The following is a 13,507-nucleotide window of genomic DNA, read 5'->3' as shown; positions in this document are numbered from 1 at the left end:
CGGGACTGGGCAGAGCAGAGCTCAGGATGGCTGCACATATGCATTGTGCTAAAGTGTTCTTTATCTGACACTTCTCCAACAGCATTCCCAGCATATCTGGATGTCACCAGCCTGTCCTGGGACTTGGGCACAACCATCCCTGCAAAGGGGACATCGTGCCCTTTAAAACCAAGGCCCTGCAGAGTCCTCAGTCTGCCCCAGCCCTGGTAGTTGGAGTGGGGGAAGCTTGTGATCCCCCAGACCGTGGTCACCAAAGGCCAGCAGAAAGTCACTGTAAGGAAAAAGCTGAGCATGTTGCACTGCTGTGTGCACTGTCTTTGCTGCTCAGGGATAGCCTTGGAAGGATTAGAGTTTTATAGGTCAAAGCTGGTAAACGTCGATTTCAGCATACCTGCAAAAACTGATCAAAATCAAAATGTGCAGAGAGGCAAAGTAGGGAAAACACTGCTTGAGAATGCGGTAGGTGTCATTGGAGGATATTGACTTGGTATATTTTGACATGTGATGTTGACAGTTTCTGTTTTAACGGTTATAAAGCTTTAATATTTGGAATCTCGGCATCTACTGTCATTAAATAATTATTATCTGATCCCCCAAATTTCCTGCAATATGAAAATTTAAATCAATAAAAATAATAAAAAATGCTTTAAAATACCCCCTGATATTATCCATCAAAATTCTAAAAAAATAAAAATTGACTTCTGCCCATCTTCCTCCTGGTGAAGGCACTGGTGGCATCAGCCTCTCTGCTGGGTCACCATGCCAGCTGGGAACTCCGGGGCTGCTGACTGCACTGGGATGGTGAGTCTGCAGTTCTCTGGAGAATGTGAGGCAGCCTGGTTCCATCATTAGCGCTGCACACGCTGTGAGAACGAGACAGGGCTTGTACTGACTTTGCCAGTAGCAAGAATCGCTCCTGAACATGAATTGCAGCGCCAGCCTGCTTCTCAGGAGATAACATTTGAAAAGGCACCTTGCGTTAGGGGCAGGGGGCCATGGTGCCCCAGGGGAACAACCTCCAGTAGGTTGAATGTCCTGCTGTAAAGTCCAAGTGGCCCTGCTGTGTGTAACCCTTCTGCCCATCTAAGTTGGCAGCAACAAGGGCCAGGTCCTGTATCTAGGGGTTCCGTTTCAATAACACAATGCAAAACCGGCTCGAGCCCCCACCCAGTGACCTGGGACAATTACATACCACCCCCTGGGCACCTCTAAGAGGCAATACTTCCCCTCTCGCAAGCATGGAGTCTGAGTGTGACAGAAAATGTTTAATAACATGAGGTAAACAATATCAGCATTAAATTGGAAAAACACCAGAACTAGAGTTCTTAGACCAAACCATGAGCGAAGACCCACCCCAGCAAATTGGGCCGTGTCCTCTCCCATTGGTTCTTGAAACCAGCGACCCAAGAATCACCAAAGTCCCAAAAGTCCACCAATCCCAAAGTCTCTTGGGTCCAGCAACCCAAGAATCACAAAAGTCCCAAAAGTCCGACAACCCCCCAAAGTCTCTGTCCATGATCAGTGCAGCCCCAGAGTTCAAAGGGGGGGGGGTGAGCAGGGTGTTAAGGGGCACCTTACGTGATCCGAGGCCAACCGGCTGCTTCTCCGTGGGGTTCCACCGCAGCCTTCACCACGAACTGCTCCATTCCACCCGCAGTCCCACTCCTGCCGTCCCGACCTGAGTCGTGCCACTCCACGCCGCTCCGCTCACCGACCTGTGAGCCGCGCCGCTCCGCTCACTGACCTGTGAGCTGCGCCGCGCCGCTCACTGACCTGTGAGCTGCTCCGCTCCAGCCGTCCCTTGGGCCGCTCCCACAAGGCTCTGCTCTGCTAGCTGCTCCTCCAGCCGCTCCGCTAAGTTAGCTTAGCAATATAGCTTCAGGCTCCCCCACTAGTTAACACAGCCTCAGTGATCTCAGCTCTTAAATAGCTTTAGCTCTTTTGTGATTTCAGTTCTTAGTGATTTCAGCTAGTAGTAGGGGAGCCCCAGTGCTGGTGCACTATTGGCCCAAATTGAACTCAGCTCAGCAGTCTGTAACTAGACTCCTAAGGGAATCAAAGTTAGCTCTGACATTCAACAGTGGAGAGAGGAGGAGGTGCAATTGGTGTTTCAGGCCCACAAAAGGGACCGATACCACCCAGTACCAATACCTGCCGCCAACCTCTCTCAATTCACTGGGTTTTGTAACCCATGCCCCTTGACAAGCAAATGCTACCTAGGTAATGGTGAATGACTCACTCAGTCCTTCTGTCATACAACAGTTCCACTGGCCTTGATTCACAGAATCAGGGTAACAAAACTTTATTCTTCCTGCCCCAATAACAGAGAAAACTGGGGATCCCACACCAGCCAAAGTACCCACTTTGAGTTGCTGTGGTTTCATGCCAGGCGAGTGGGTGTGCCTATGCAAACAAGATCAGCCCCTGGAGTTCTTTTCCACACTCGCCATAATTCACCACCAGATGTCAGGGTAGAGCTCATCCTGACTCTGCTTACATCTGTATTGACTGAATCTCCTTGAGTGACCCTGGGCTCAGGTGCCTGCTGTGGGCTGGCTTTCCCAGGGCTCGGCACAGTCAGAGGTTCTCCTTCCCTCCAGCGGATCCCATATGGAGGGCAAGGGGGCATCGCTCTCAGTGGAAAACACCAGCCAGTCCGTTAGCTTAGCCGGTCCCGGGCGCTGCGGCAACTGTCTGGACTGGAGCAGAGGTGGGAGATGAGGAAGCTCCAGGCTGCCGCTTGGGAATGACTCGTCACCTCCCTTTCCAAGGGCCAGGCAGGGGGCCAGCTCCATGGAGACAGGTCTCCTGGAGGGCCTGTGTTGGCAGTGGCTCTGCGGTACAGCCACAGCTGGCCCAGGCTGTAGGGCTAAAAACGGCAGTGCAGACACTCAGACTGGAGCCTGCGCTCTGGGCACTCCCGCCTCGCAGGGTCCTCGAGCTCAGGCTCCAGCCCAAGCCTGAACCCCTCCACAGCAGTTTTTCAGCCCTGGAGCTGACCCGGGCCAGCCGCGGGTTTTTTATCCCTGTGTAGATGTAGCCAGAGAATGCAGGGGAAGTGTTACCTCTCCGCTTCCAGAGCAGCGGCTCCTTCCGCCCCCTCATGTCAGAGGCCTCCCTGCCTGCCGGGGCTGGGGACAGGGCTAGGAGGAGTCAGGTCCCTGGGGCTGTTCCAGAGGGAGGGGCGCACACTTGGAGCTGGCGCATGGGGCCCTTCATAGGCGTGCGCAGCACATTTCATTAGGGTGTGCACCCAGGGAGCCCCGCCCTAGCCCCGCCCCGCCCTGCCCCCATCCACTCCCTCCTACCTCCCGCCCCCTGACTGCCCCCCTCAGAACCGCCAACCCCCGCACTCCTTGTCCCCTGACTACCCCCTCCTGGGACCCCTGCTCCTAACTAAGCCTCCCTGCTCCTTGTCCCCTGACTGCCCCCCTAGGACCTTACCCCCTACTGCCCCGACCCTTATACAGACCCCCGGGACTCCCATGACTATCCAACCGCTCCCCGCCCCCTGACAGGATCCCCAGAACTCCCGACCCATACAACCCCACCTGCTCCCTGCCTGCCCCAACCCCTCTCCACACCCCTGCCTCCTGACAGGCCCCCCCCCCCGAACTCCTGACTCATCCAACACCCCCAGCTTCTTGTCCCCTGACCACCCCCTACAGAGACCCCCCACCATAACTGCCCCCCCAGGACCCTCCTTGCTCCCTGTCCCCTGACTGCCCTGACCCCTATCCACCCCCCACCCCCTGACAGACCCCGGGACTCCCATGCCCCATCCAACCCCCCTGCTCTGTGACTGCACCCTCCAGAGACCCCCCACCCCTAACACCCCCCCGGGATCCCACCTCCTATCCAACCCACCCTGCTCCCTGTCCCCTGACTGCCCCCACCTCTTATCCAATCCCGCCGCCCCCCCGGCCCCGGCCCCCTTACCATGAGGCTCCTAGCAGCATGTTGTGCGGCGCAGAGCCAGACATGCTGCCCCGTGCATAGGTGACAGGTTTGTAGAAATTTTGGTGGTGCCCAGAACCCACCCTCCCCCAACTCCACCCCCCACCTGCCTAAGGCTCTGGGAGGGAGTTTGGGTGGGGGGAGGAGGTCTGGGGTATAGGGCCTGGGCTGGGGATTAGGGTGCAGGAGGGGTGCAGGCTCTGGGATGGAGTTTGGGTGGGGGAGGGGGTCTGAGGTGCAGGCTCTGGGATGGAGTTTGGGTGCTGGGTGCAGGCTCCGGGCTGGGGCAGGGGGTGAATGTGCAAGAGGGGGTGAGGGGTGCAGGCTCTGGGACAGAGTTTGGGTGTAGGCTCTGGGCTGGGGGGTGTAGAATGGGGTGAGGGGTGCAGGCTCTGGGAGGGAGTTTGGGGGCAGGAGGGGGTGTGTGGGAAGGGGAGGGGGTGCACGCTCTGGGAGGGAGTTTGGGGATAGGAGGGGGTGCAGGGGTGAGGGCTGTGGGGCTGAGGATGAGGGTGCGGGGGATGAGGGGTTCATGATGCAGGAGGGGGCTCAGGGCTGGAGCAGAGGATTAGGGTGCCGGGGGATGAGGGCTGGAGATGAGGAGTTTGGGGCATTGGAGAGGCTCAGGGCTAGGGCGGAAGGGCAGGGTAAGGGCAGCCTGCCCTGCCATTAGCGGATGGGGGGCACTAGGACACTGGGGCAGCAGACAGTAGTTGCTGCTGGGAGCCGCTCCGCACAAGCAGGCATGGGAGAGGCGTGCGCCGCTTTCTTCCAGGCAGGGACACCGGGGGGGTGTGTGTGTGGCGGCGGGGAGAGACCCAGCTCCAGATATTGGTGGAGCAGAGCCCCCAGCCCTGAATATTCCTGGAGCCTGGCTCCAGGGGAGGGAGGGAAAGCGGGGGAGGGGCCGGCGGCTTGCTGCGCCGGGAGAGTGGAGCCATTTGCCCACCCCTGCATTAGGGTGTGCCTGGGTACATCCCGTGCGCACGCCTATGGGGCCCTTGTCAAGGCTTTGGGGTTGCATCCCTTTTCCCTGCACTGGAGAGTAGGAAGTGGGGCATCATGGCAGGGCTGTGAGTGCTGAGAGGCACAAGCCCTCTGCCTCCTTTGGCATTTGATTCCTGCCTTGTAGCTCATCTCCTCTGCACTGGTTGTCTTTCTCCCCATCCCGCTTTGGCTCAGGCCCCCTGTCCTGCATGTGCTGTGCAGATGGGAGGGATGTGGAAGACAGCCTGACTACAGAGGATCTTTCCGTCTCCCAAAGGACTTAGCAGAAATCCCGGGGGCTCAGAGCCAGGCGATGGGAATGACCAGGGACAGACTCCCAGACCACGAGAGATTGGGAAGATTGGGGCTGTACCTTACAGAGGAGATGAATACGATGCTAACAGAATACAGACTAATGCATGCACAGGAGCCTCCGTTCAGCCTGTCTTATCACACAGAAACAAGGGGGCGTTCAACAAAATGGAAAGGCAGTAAATTCAGAACCCATAAAAGGAAATGCTTTTTCACACATTGTGTAATTAGACTGCGGAACTCCCTGCAGCATGAAATTATTGAGAAAAAGAGCTTAGAAGGCTTCAAAATGAGACTGCGCATTTATACCGATAACATATCCAGAGCTACAGTAGTAATAGCCAAGGATTTGTCAGCGCTCTTGGGGGTCAGGAACTGTCCCTGGGGATAGGTTATCCCACAGCTGCCTCCCTACCCCTGTTTCCCACACCTCTTCTGAAGTAGCTGGTGCTGGCCACTGCCAGAGACAGGACACTGGGCTAGATGGACCTTGGGTTTCTGATCCAGTCAGGCAATTCCTGTGTCCCGATGTGAATTTAGGAGATTCCTTTCCCTAAAGCCCTAGGGTGGAGGGCTGTTCAGTGATCAACATGGAGACCAGGGGTGAGTGGGTGTGTAATGGCAATTGCCTGTACTAGCTCCAGCCTTCTAATTCCCAGAGACCCAGGAGGGCAGCCAGTTCTGAGTGACATTCCCCTCTGATCTCGGTGCTGGCAAGGGGGACTGGCCCAGCCCATCTGCTGCACAGCTCCCAGTGGAGCCTCTTGCTTTGCTTCTGCATCAGGTTGGCCCTTGCCTGTACAGTGCATTGACCAACCCCACCACGCTCCAGCTGTGACCGAGAGAGAGAGAGAGAGAGAGAGAGAGAGAGACCCTTTTTCAGGGAAATGAGCCTGGAGAAAAAGCCCTAATTGTGCAGTGAGTAAATGGAAAGCACCTCCGCTTTCCAGACCAGCACCAGTTTGCCTGCTTCATTAGCCCTGATCCATCCCCTTGGAAGCCAGCCGCAGCAGACATCGCTCCCAGCTGACAACCTGCCATGCAGAACTTCAACCTTTGCTCATTAAATGCAACCCCACAGCTGATTCCTCTGCCAGTGCCAGAGAGCTTTGCTTGGGGAGGCCCAGATGCAGCCAAAGCCTGATTTTGGCCTTGTTTTTTCCCTTATAGGTTCTTCTGAAGATCTGAAATTCTGCATCCTCTACCTTGCAGAGGTGAGTGTAGAGCTTTGGGAGTTGAACTCCACAGAGCCTAAAATGTACTGCACACTAACCAATGCTTTGTAGTGGGGACAGAGAGCAGAGACTGGATCGATTTCACGTCTCTTTTGAATTAGTTTGCCAGTTGTCGGGAAAGGAAACATAAATGGCTGCAGCTGTTAAGTGGAATCTGTGACTCAGGAGGCAGTGAAGAGTTGTTGCCTGTACCCTTTCCTTCCCCCCCAGGCCAATCAGGGGGCAGCTCTTTCCCCACTGCTCTGACTTTTGATTGGTGCCTATGGGTTCTTTAGCCCACTGATGGATTTCTTTGCCAGTTTATTTCGATTTGACTTTACAGGTGGTTTTTTGTTCTTGCCTTCAAAATCAGACTTTTAAACAATCAAGTAGGAACAACCAAACCCAACACATAGTAAGTTCCTATTTATCCAAATGGCCTTGGGTAACTGGGCATTGGGATAGATGGAAGTGCTATTTTGAGCTGCATATAATCCTGTCAGGTTGTTTTTACTGCTGAAATGGGATTAGGTCTCAGTGACTGCAGGTAACTGCTCAGAACAGCTATACAAACACAAAGTCATTGATTAGTGCTAAGAGGCTAATTGAGAAGTTATTAGCTGGTGATTAACTAACATAAGGTTTCAGGGAGGGCACACAGTGGATTCAGATAACTAGGATTTTCGGATAAAGGGTATTTGCGTAAGTGGAATTACACTGTAAAAGACTGCTTTATATAAACACAGATCTAAAAGAGCATACGGATGGGAGGTGACTGAATATCATACACATGTTTATAATCACTTGTATTTTAGCTGAGTTCCCTTTGTCAGAAATGAGTTGAGAATGCTGCAGAACTTGTTCTTTGTGAAATGAATCTACCCAATTACCAGATCTTGTGCCTGCTTTTTGTTTTTATTTTTGCAAGTAACTCCACGTTGTTCCTGATTTCAAGGCCTGGTATTTAGAGGACAGGAGTTTGGGTCTAGAACTTGCTACGTGACCCTCTCTCTTTGCCCTTTGTCTATTTCAATTATAAGATCTGTGGGGCAGGAACACTCTGTCTCTATGCTACGTACAGCACCTAGCACAACGGGGCCCCAACCTCATTTGAAACCTCTTGACACTACCGTAATACAAATCAATAATAATCATTTTGTGACCCTAAAATGTAGCATTTTGCCCAATTGTCAGTTTCCCCTTGAAGCAGAGAGCATGTCAGTGGGAAAGTGCAACCCTTGTCCAAGGCTATGGCTACACTACAGCTTCAGTGGACATAAATTATGTCTCTCTGAGGTGTGAATTAGCCACCCCGCAAGCAACAGAATTTATGCTCACGGGGGGCTGGAGGAATGAAGTGAAGAGGGGAGCTCTCTCCTGTTGGCTTAGAGTGGCTACACAGAGCTTACAATGGAGTGCCTGCATCCCTGCCAGGACTGGAGAAGCTCCCTAAAAATATGGGGGGACAGGAGGACACCAGTGCCTGAACTGTGGCCCCGCCCCCACGCCACCCTTTCTCCCTGAGGCCATACCTCCACTCCTCTCCACCCCCTCTCCCCCATTGCTTGCCCTTACAGCTGGTAAAAAGTGGGAGGGCATAGCCCCCTGTCTCCCCTGTTCCACCCCCCTGATTGGTGCAGCTGTGCCACTGTGAGCTCTCTAGTGGAGCCCTAGCCTAAGCTCCATTTTGGATTCCAACATGCCATTTTTAGAAGTTTAGATCCGATAAACAGAACCTTTTGCAGGAGTTTTTTGTGCAGAGCTGGCTTGTTCTTGCCAAGCGGTAGTGAAATGCCAAGCTCTGTCCTTGTGCTGGGTTTGAATGTCACTGTGAATCTGTCCCACATCTCTGCTCCTGGTAGCCACAATTGATACCCCGGCTAACGTGATGGTTGGATCAAAAGTCAGAAACATTCACTTCCTGCTCTTCCCCAGCATTCATTTCTGCAGCCCTGCTGCTGAGGCCTGCAGCTCTGGAGAGTGGGCAGGGTTTAGGCCAGTGACGCTGGATTTAGGAAGCCCTTCTTCTCCTTGTCTCCACTTCCCTAAATTATGTCTAGCCTTGCGACTTCCTCTGTTCATCTTAGTCTGAAAGCCAAGGGAATGCGTTCAGCCGTGTACTGTGGCTCATCCGCCAGCAGGGGGTGCTCATGCTTTGATCAGTGAAAGCCTCTAGACACAAAGATGCCATCGCCGTAACAGCGCATCTCAGCTCTGCTGAAAAGCCGCGGCCTCTCTCAGCCTGGGGGATCGCTGCCATCCCAGCCAGCATCTCATTAATCTTCCCCTTCCACCAGGGCCACCCTCTCTCTGCCCAGTCACCCACTGCTGCTGGAAGGAGCACAGAGCCTCCGTGCCCGGTTCAGGCGGGTGCAGAACAAGGGTAGACGCCCTGCCCCGCGCAGCGCGAGAACTGGTTGAGGGTGTCCAAGGGACCTGTAAAAATCGCACTCTTGCCTGAAGATGCTGGGCCTGCTCTGTCTCAGTGAGGGCTGGAGCTGACCGAGGGAAGGGGAAATGTTCTTTCTCTGTTTTTTTCAGTCTGCTTCCTTTGTGTGTTTCCCACCCACTGTATATATAGCCAGCGTCACTCCCTGTCCAGTCAGGCAGCTACGCTTGCCTTGCTGCTTCGAGGGAGCGCTTCATGCAGCACTTGGGGGCGGGGGGGGAAGGAAAGGATTTTAAAAAATAAGACAATGTGATTGTGAAGACAAGCAAGAACAGGCAGGAGGCTCAGGGAGGGCAGGTGAGGGGAGACAGGCAATGATGAAGCATCTTCCTTTCACAAAGCTCAATGAGCATAACAGAGACATGTCATTCCAACTGCACAGAGGAGAAACTGAGGTGCGGAGAGTGGGGAAATGACTCGCCCAACATCAAACATGGGTCCTACCAAATTCACTCTCCATTTTTGTAAATTTCACAGTCATAGCATTTAAAAAGCCTTGAATTTCATGGTTTTAGATGTTTAAATCTTAAATTTCATGGTGTAACAAAGCATGAATATGTATTTAAAAACAGCAAAATATAAACCTAGTCAGCATCTCTCAAGCTGGGGGGCCTGACCCGAGAAGGGGTGGCAAGGCTGTTGTTGGGAGGGGAGTCTTAGTATCGCCACCCTTACGTTTCGCTGCTTCCAGAGCTCGGCAGTTGTAGAGCAGCTGTCTGGGCAGCACCACCACGAGCCACAGCGCAGAAGTAAGGGTGGCAATAATGTGACCCCCTCCCCCATAATAGCCCTGCAGTCTTTGGGTCAGGACCCGCAGTTTGAGAAACACTGTGCCCTTTTGTATACTTTTACCTGGCCTATAGTTTAGTATAGGGTAAAAGTACACAAAAGACCAGATTTCATGGGGGAGACCAGATTCCATGGTCCGTGACGCGTTTTTCACGGCCGTGAATTTGGTAGGGCCCTAATCATACCTGTGAGTTAGTGGCAGAGACAGGAATAGAGCTTGTGAATCTTGACTCATTCATCTTCTCCCAGTCGACATGCTGTCTCACTGCCATGACCAAGAGGTTACTGTCCTGGGAGCTAAGGAGAATAATTCAGCTGTTGCCAGTGCTAGACTAAGGGATGAAGGAGGGTTGATGGGTAAAGTACAGGCCTGGGAGAGAGGACAACTGGGTTCCAGTCTTAGCTCTGCCACTGACTTACTTGGTGACCTAGAGCGAGTCACTTAAACTCACTGTGCATTTGTGGGGTAAAATCCTTACCTGCCATCTGCAGTGGATGAGGGTTCTGGGACTGAATTCATTGTCTGCTGAGTACATGGAGATCCGTAGAAATGCAAAGTGCTGCTGTTAGCAGGAAGGAAGGCGAATGAGAGTTCTAGTAGTTAAATTGTGGTGGGGTGGGCTCACTCCAGCTTTCCCCACAAACCCAGCTGTGCCCACTTGAGGTGGCAGAAGAAGGCTGTGACTCACATTAGGTTGTGAGATCATCACAATCAGCTCCTCCATCTTCTTTCGTGCACAGTTCAGCAATGCAATATCAGCCCAGCTTTGATACATGACAAGATACTGGAACAAATTTTTAATCGGTTTGTAAGCACCCAGAGGACAACAGGGTTATGAAGAATAGACAAGATGGATTTTTTAAGGAAAAATCATGCCAAACCAACCTGATTACCTGCTTTGACAGAGATACTGGCCTAGTGGATTGGGAGAAGCAGTAGACGTGATATATTTTGATTTTAGGAAGGTTTTTGACACAGTCCCACATGACAGTCTCCTAAGCAAACTAGGGAAATGTGGTCTAGATGAAATTACTACAAGGTGGGTGCACAACTGATTGAAAGACCGTACTCAAAGAGTAGTGATCAATAGCTCACTGTCAAACAGGAAGATGTATCTAATTGGGTCCCAGAGGGGTCAGTCCTGGGTCCAGTACTGTTCAGTATTTTCATTAATGACTGGGACAATGGAGTAGAGAGTATGTGTATAAAATTTGTGGATGACACGGTCACAGTTTTGGGGTAACTGCACCTGTATTCCCCTTTTGTGATCTCTCAAGGGCACCTATTTAAAGGTTTATGGCTCCCAGCTGTCACCCACGTCTCTCTCCTTCCAGACCAGGGTTTTAAGGCTGCATAGCTCCATGAATTACACTATGATATCCCCAGCAAGCCGGTCTGCCTAGCGGACAATGCCTGCACTTTGCTTTCTCTCTGAGAACTATGCCCAGTGTATTGCCAGCAGTCACAAGTGACCACGCAGCTCCTTCTGAGCAAGCACCTTTATTCTTAAGGTAAAAGCACCACAAAGAAAACATATTAAGACAATAAAGTTTCCTCTATGCAGGCTAAAAGCTTACCGTAGGTCAGCACTCAGTCTCATGGGCCCCTGGTAGATTCAGTTTTTCCAACCCTTCCACAAGGATTGGGGCACCCTTTGGAAGGAGGTCCTGGCTGTTTACTGGATCCGAACTAACAGCCGGAGTCAGTTTGAACTCTGGCTATTTATCCAATAGTCCTTTCTTTATCTGTTGGTCTCTGGAAAGCCAGTTTGAACCAGTATGCATGAGCCTCCCCAGGAGGTGGTACTTGTCTGGTGGGTTCCAACCTGGCTGATTTGCCTTAATCTCCACCCACTGTTTGTAGTTCCTGGAGGAGCTGTGCAGCCCTGTCCCATGGAGTAGGACAGAATCATACAGGAACCATTCATTTGAAGCAGTGGACCTCAAAGGTATCACAGGCATTGTCCTATCCCTCCCAGACGCCAAGTTGGGAGGGTTGCTGCTCTTTGGAGGACAGAATTAGAATCAGAATGGCCTTGATTAATTGAATAATTGGTGTGAAATGAACAAGGGGAAATTCAATGAAGACAAGTTCAAAGTACTACACTTAGGAAGGAAAAAACAAAGCTTAGTTACAAAATGGGGACTAACTGGCTAGGGTTCATAATGCTGGGAAGGATCTGGGGGTTAGGGTGGATCACAAAGTGAGTATGAGTCAATAATGCAATGCAGTTCTAGGATGCTGGGGGGTAACCGTCCTGCTCTCCTCAGCACCGGGGAGGCCCAGCTGGAGTGCTGTGTGCGGTTCTGGGCGCCGCACTTTAGGAAAGATGTGGACAAATGGGAGAGTCCAGAGGAGAGGAACAAACATGATAAAAGGTTTAGAAAACCTGTCCTGTGAGCAAAGGTTTGAAAACTGAGCATGTTTAGTCTTGAGAAGTGAACACTGAGGGGGGACCTGACAACAGTCTTCAAATACGCTAAGGGCTGTTATAAAGATCACAGTCCACGAAGGCAGGACAGGAAGGAATGGGCTTAGTCTGCAGCAAGGGAGATTTAGGTTAGATATTAAGGAGAAAGTTCTAACTCTCAGGGGAGTTAAGCAGTGGAACTGGTTCCCAAGGGAGGCTGTGGAGTCCCTGTCACTGCGGGGGTTTCAGACAAACGCCTGTGTGGGCTGGTCTGGGTTTACTTGGCCCTGCCCCAGCTGGGGGGTGAGGGGAGCACATGGTGGGAAATGGACTAGAGAACTTCTCAAGGTCCCTTCCAGCCGTACAGTTCTGTGGTTAGTGCCAGTGGTGTTTTAGTTATCATCTTTGGGCTTCAGAGTACCTGCCCCTCGGGACAGGTAGGGGCAGTGCTTACCTCTGTGAGCTATTGTTTCAATCTGACCACAGAGTCAAGCAGGCATCACTCCATCCATTGGTTATACTAGGTCACATTGTCAAGGTTATCTTCAGAGTTGTGTGGGCTAGAGACTCGGTCTGTTTTAAATGAAAGCTGAGATTCTGGAGCGCAAGTTGGCAGCCTTAACAAAAGAAAGTCCCAGGTGTCCATGCCTCCCAGAACCCGCAGTGTGTGCCCCTCAGAGGGGCTGTCCTTGTTGTCCTGATGGATGCGCTGGTCAGTCTGGGCAATAGCTGAGTAACTTCCCTTTTTGCCTGGGCACAAAGCTCAGCCTCCCTGCAGACTGTGGGAACAGAGCCTGCTTCCTTTTGTAAACAGCGCTTTCCCGCTGAGTGCGGCTGGCTCCAGGCTAGAGCCAAGGGAGGGAGGCCAGGACAGCTTGTGATAGGAGTGTGCCAGAGCCTCAGTGGGAGCAAGCCTTCTGAACTGACAGTGGGGTTACACAATCAGATTCCCGGGCACCCTGGGCTGTCTCAGCACGGCTAGGGCCTTGCTTCAACTGCCTCCCACCCTCCAAAGCCCAGCCGCATGCAAGAATGCAAGCTGGGGAGACTGGTTCCATTGGCCCTGCCATTGCTCTCTTCTCACTGACCCTGTGGGGATAGGGCCACTGGATTTCCTGTCCGTCACTGGCACTGCACCCCCCTTCCTCTTCCTCCTCTTTGCCAGCGAATGGTCAATTCAGCACAAGGTGCTTCTGCCTGAGGCCTGCAGGAGCTCCAGCAGAGGCAAATTTCAAATGGGAGGTGATCTGCAAAGCTAAGTAAAGAGTCTTGTGCCCCTCTTGCTCCTGGGGGAATTCTGCGCCTAAAAATTCTGTGCACGATATTTTAAAATTCAGCATATATTGTTTGTCAAAATAACGCAATATAATTATGGTTTCAGAGTAGCA

At 52.4% G+C, this 13,507-nt stretch overlaps 1 protein-coding gene across 5 annotated transcripts in view; it reads left to right on the top strand.

The window, feature by feature from the left end:
• The window catches only part of RGS3 (regulator of G protein signaling 3), a 220,711-nt gene that overhangs the window by 135,438 nt on the left and 71,766 nt on the right, over nucleotides 1–13,507 (top strand). For all 5 annotated transcript variants that reach the window (XM_054007250.1, XM_054007252.1, XM_054007249.1 and 2 more), the window contains one exon: nucleotides 6,427–6,470. In XM_054007250.1, the coding sequence (XP_053863225.1) occupies nucleotides 6,427–6,470 (44 nt within the window). The remainder of the gene's footprint in view (nucleotides 1–6,426; nucleotides 6,471–13,507) is intronic.

This window comes from Malaclemys terrapin, chromosome 17 (assembly GCF_027887155.1).
Source record: "Malaclemys terrapin pileata isolate rMalTer1 chromosome 17, rMalTer1.hap1, whole genome shotgun sequence".
In the NCBI taxonomy this organism is placed as follows: Eukaryota; Metazoa; Chordata; order Testudines; family Emydidae; genus Malaclemys; species Malaclemys terrapin.
Note: the sequence above shows the minus strand (reverse complement) of the source record. Positions and strands in the feature narration are given on the sequence as shown.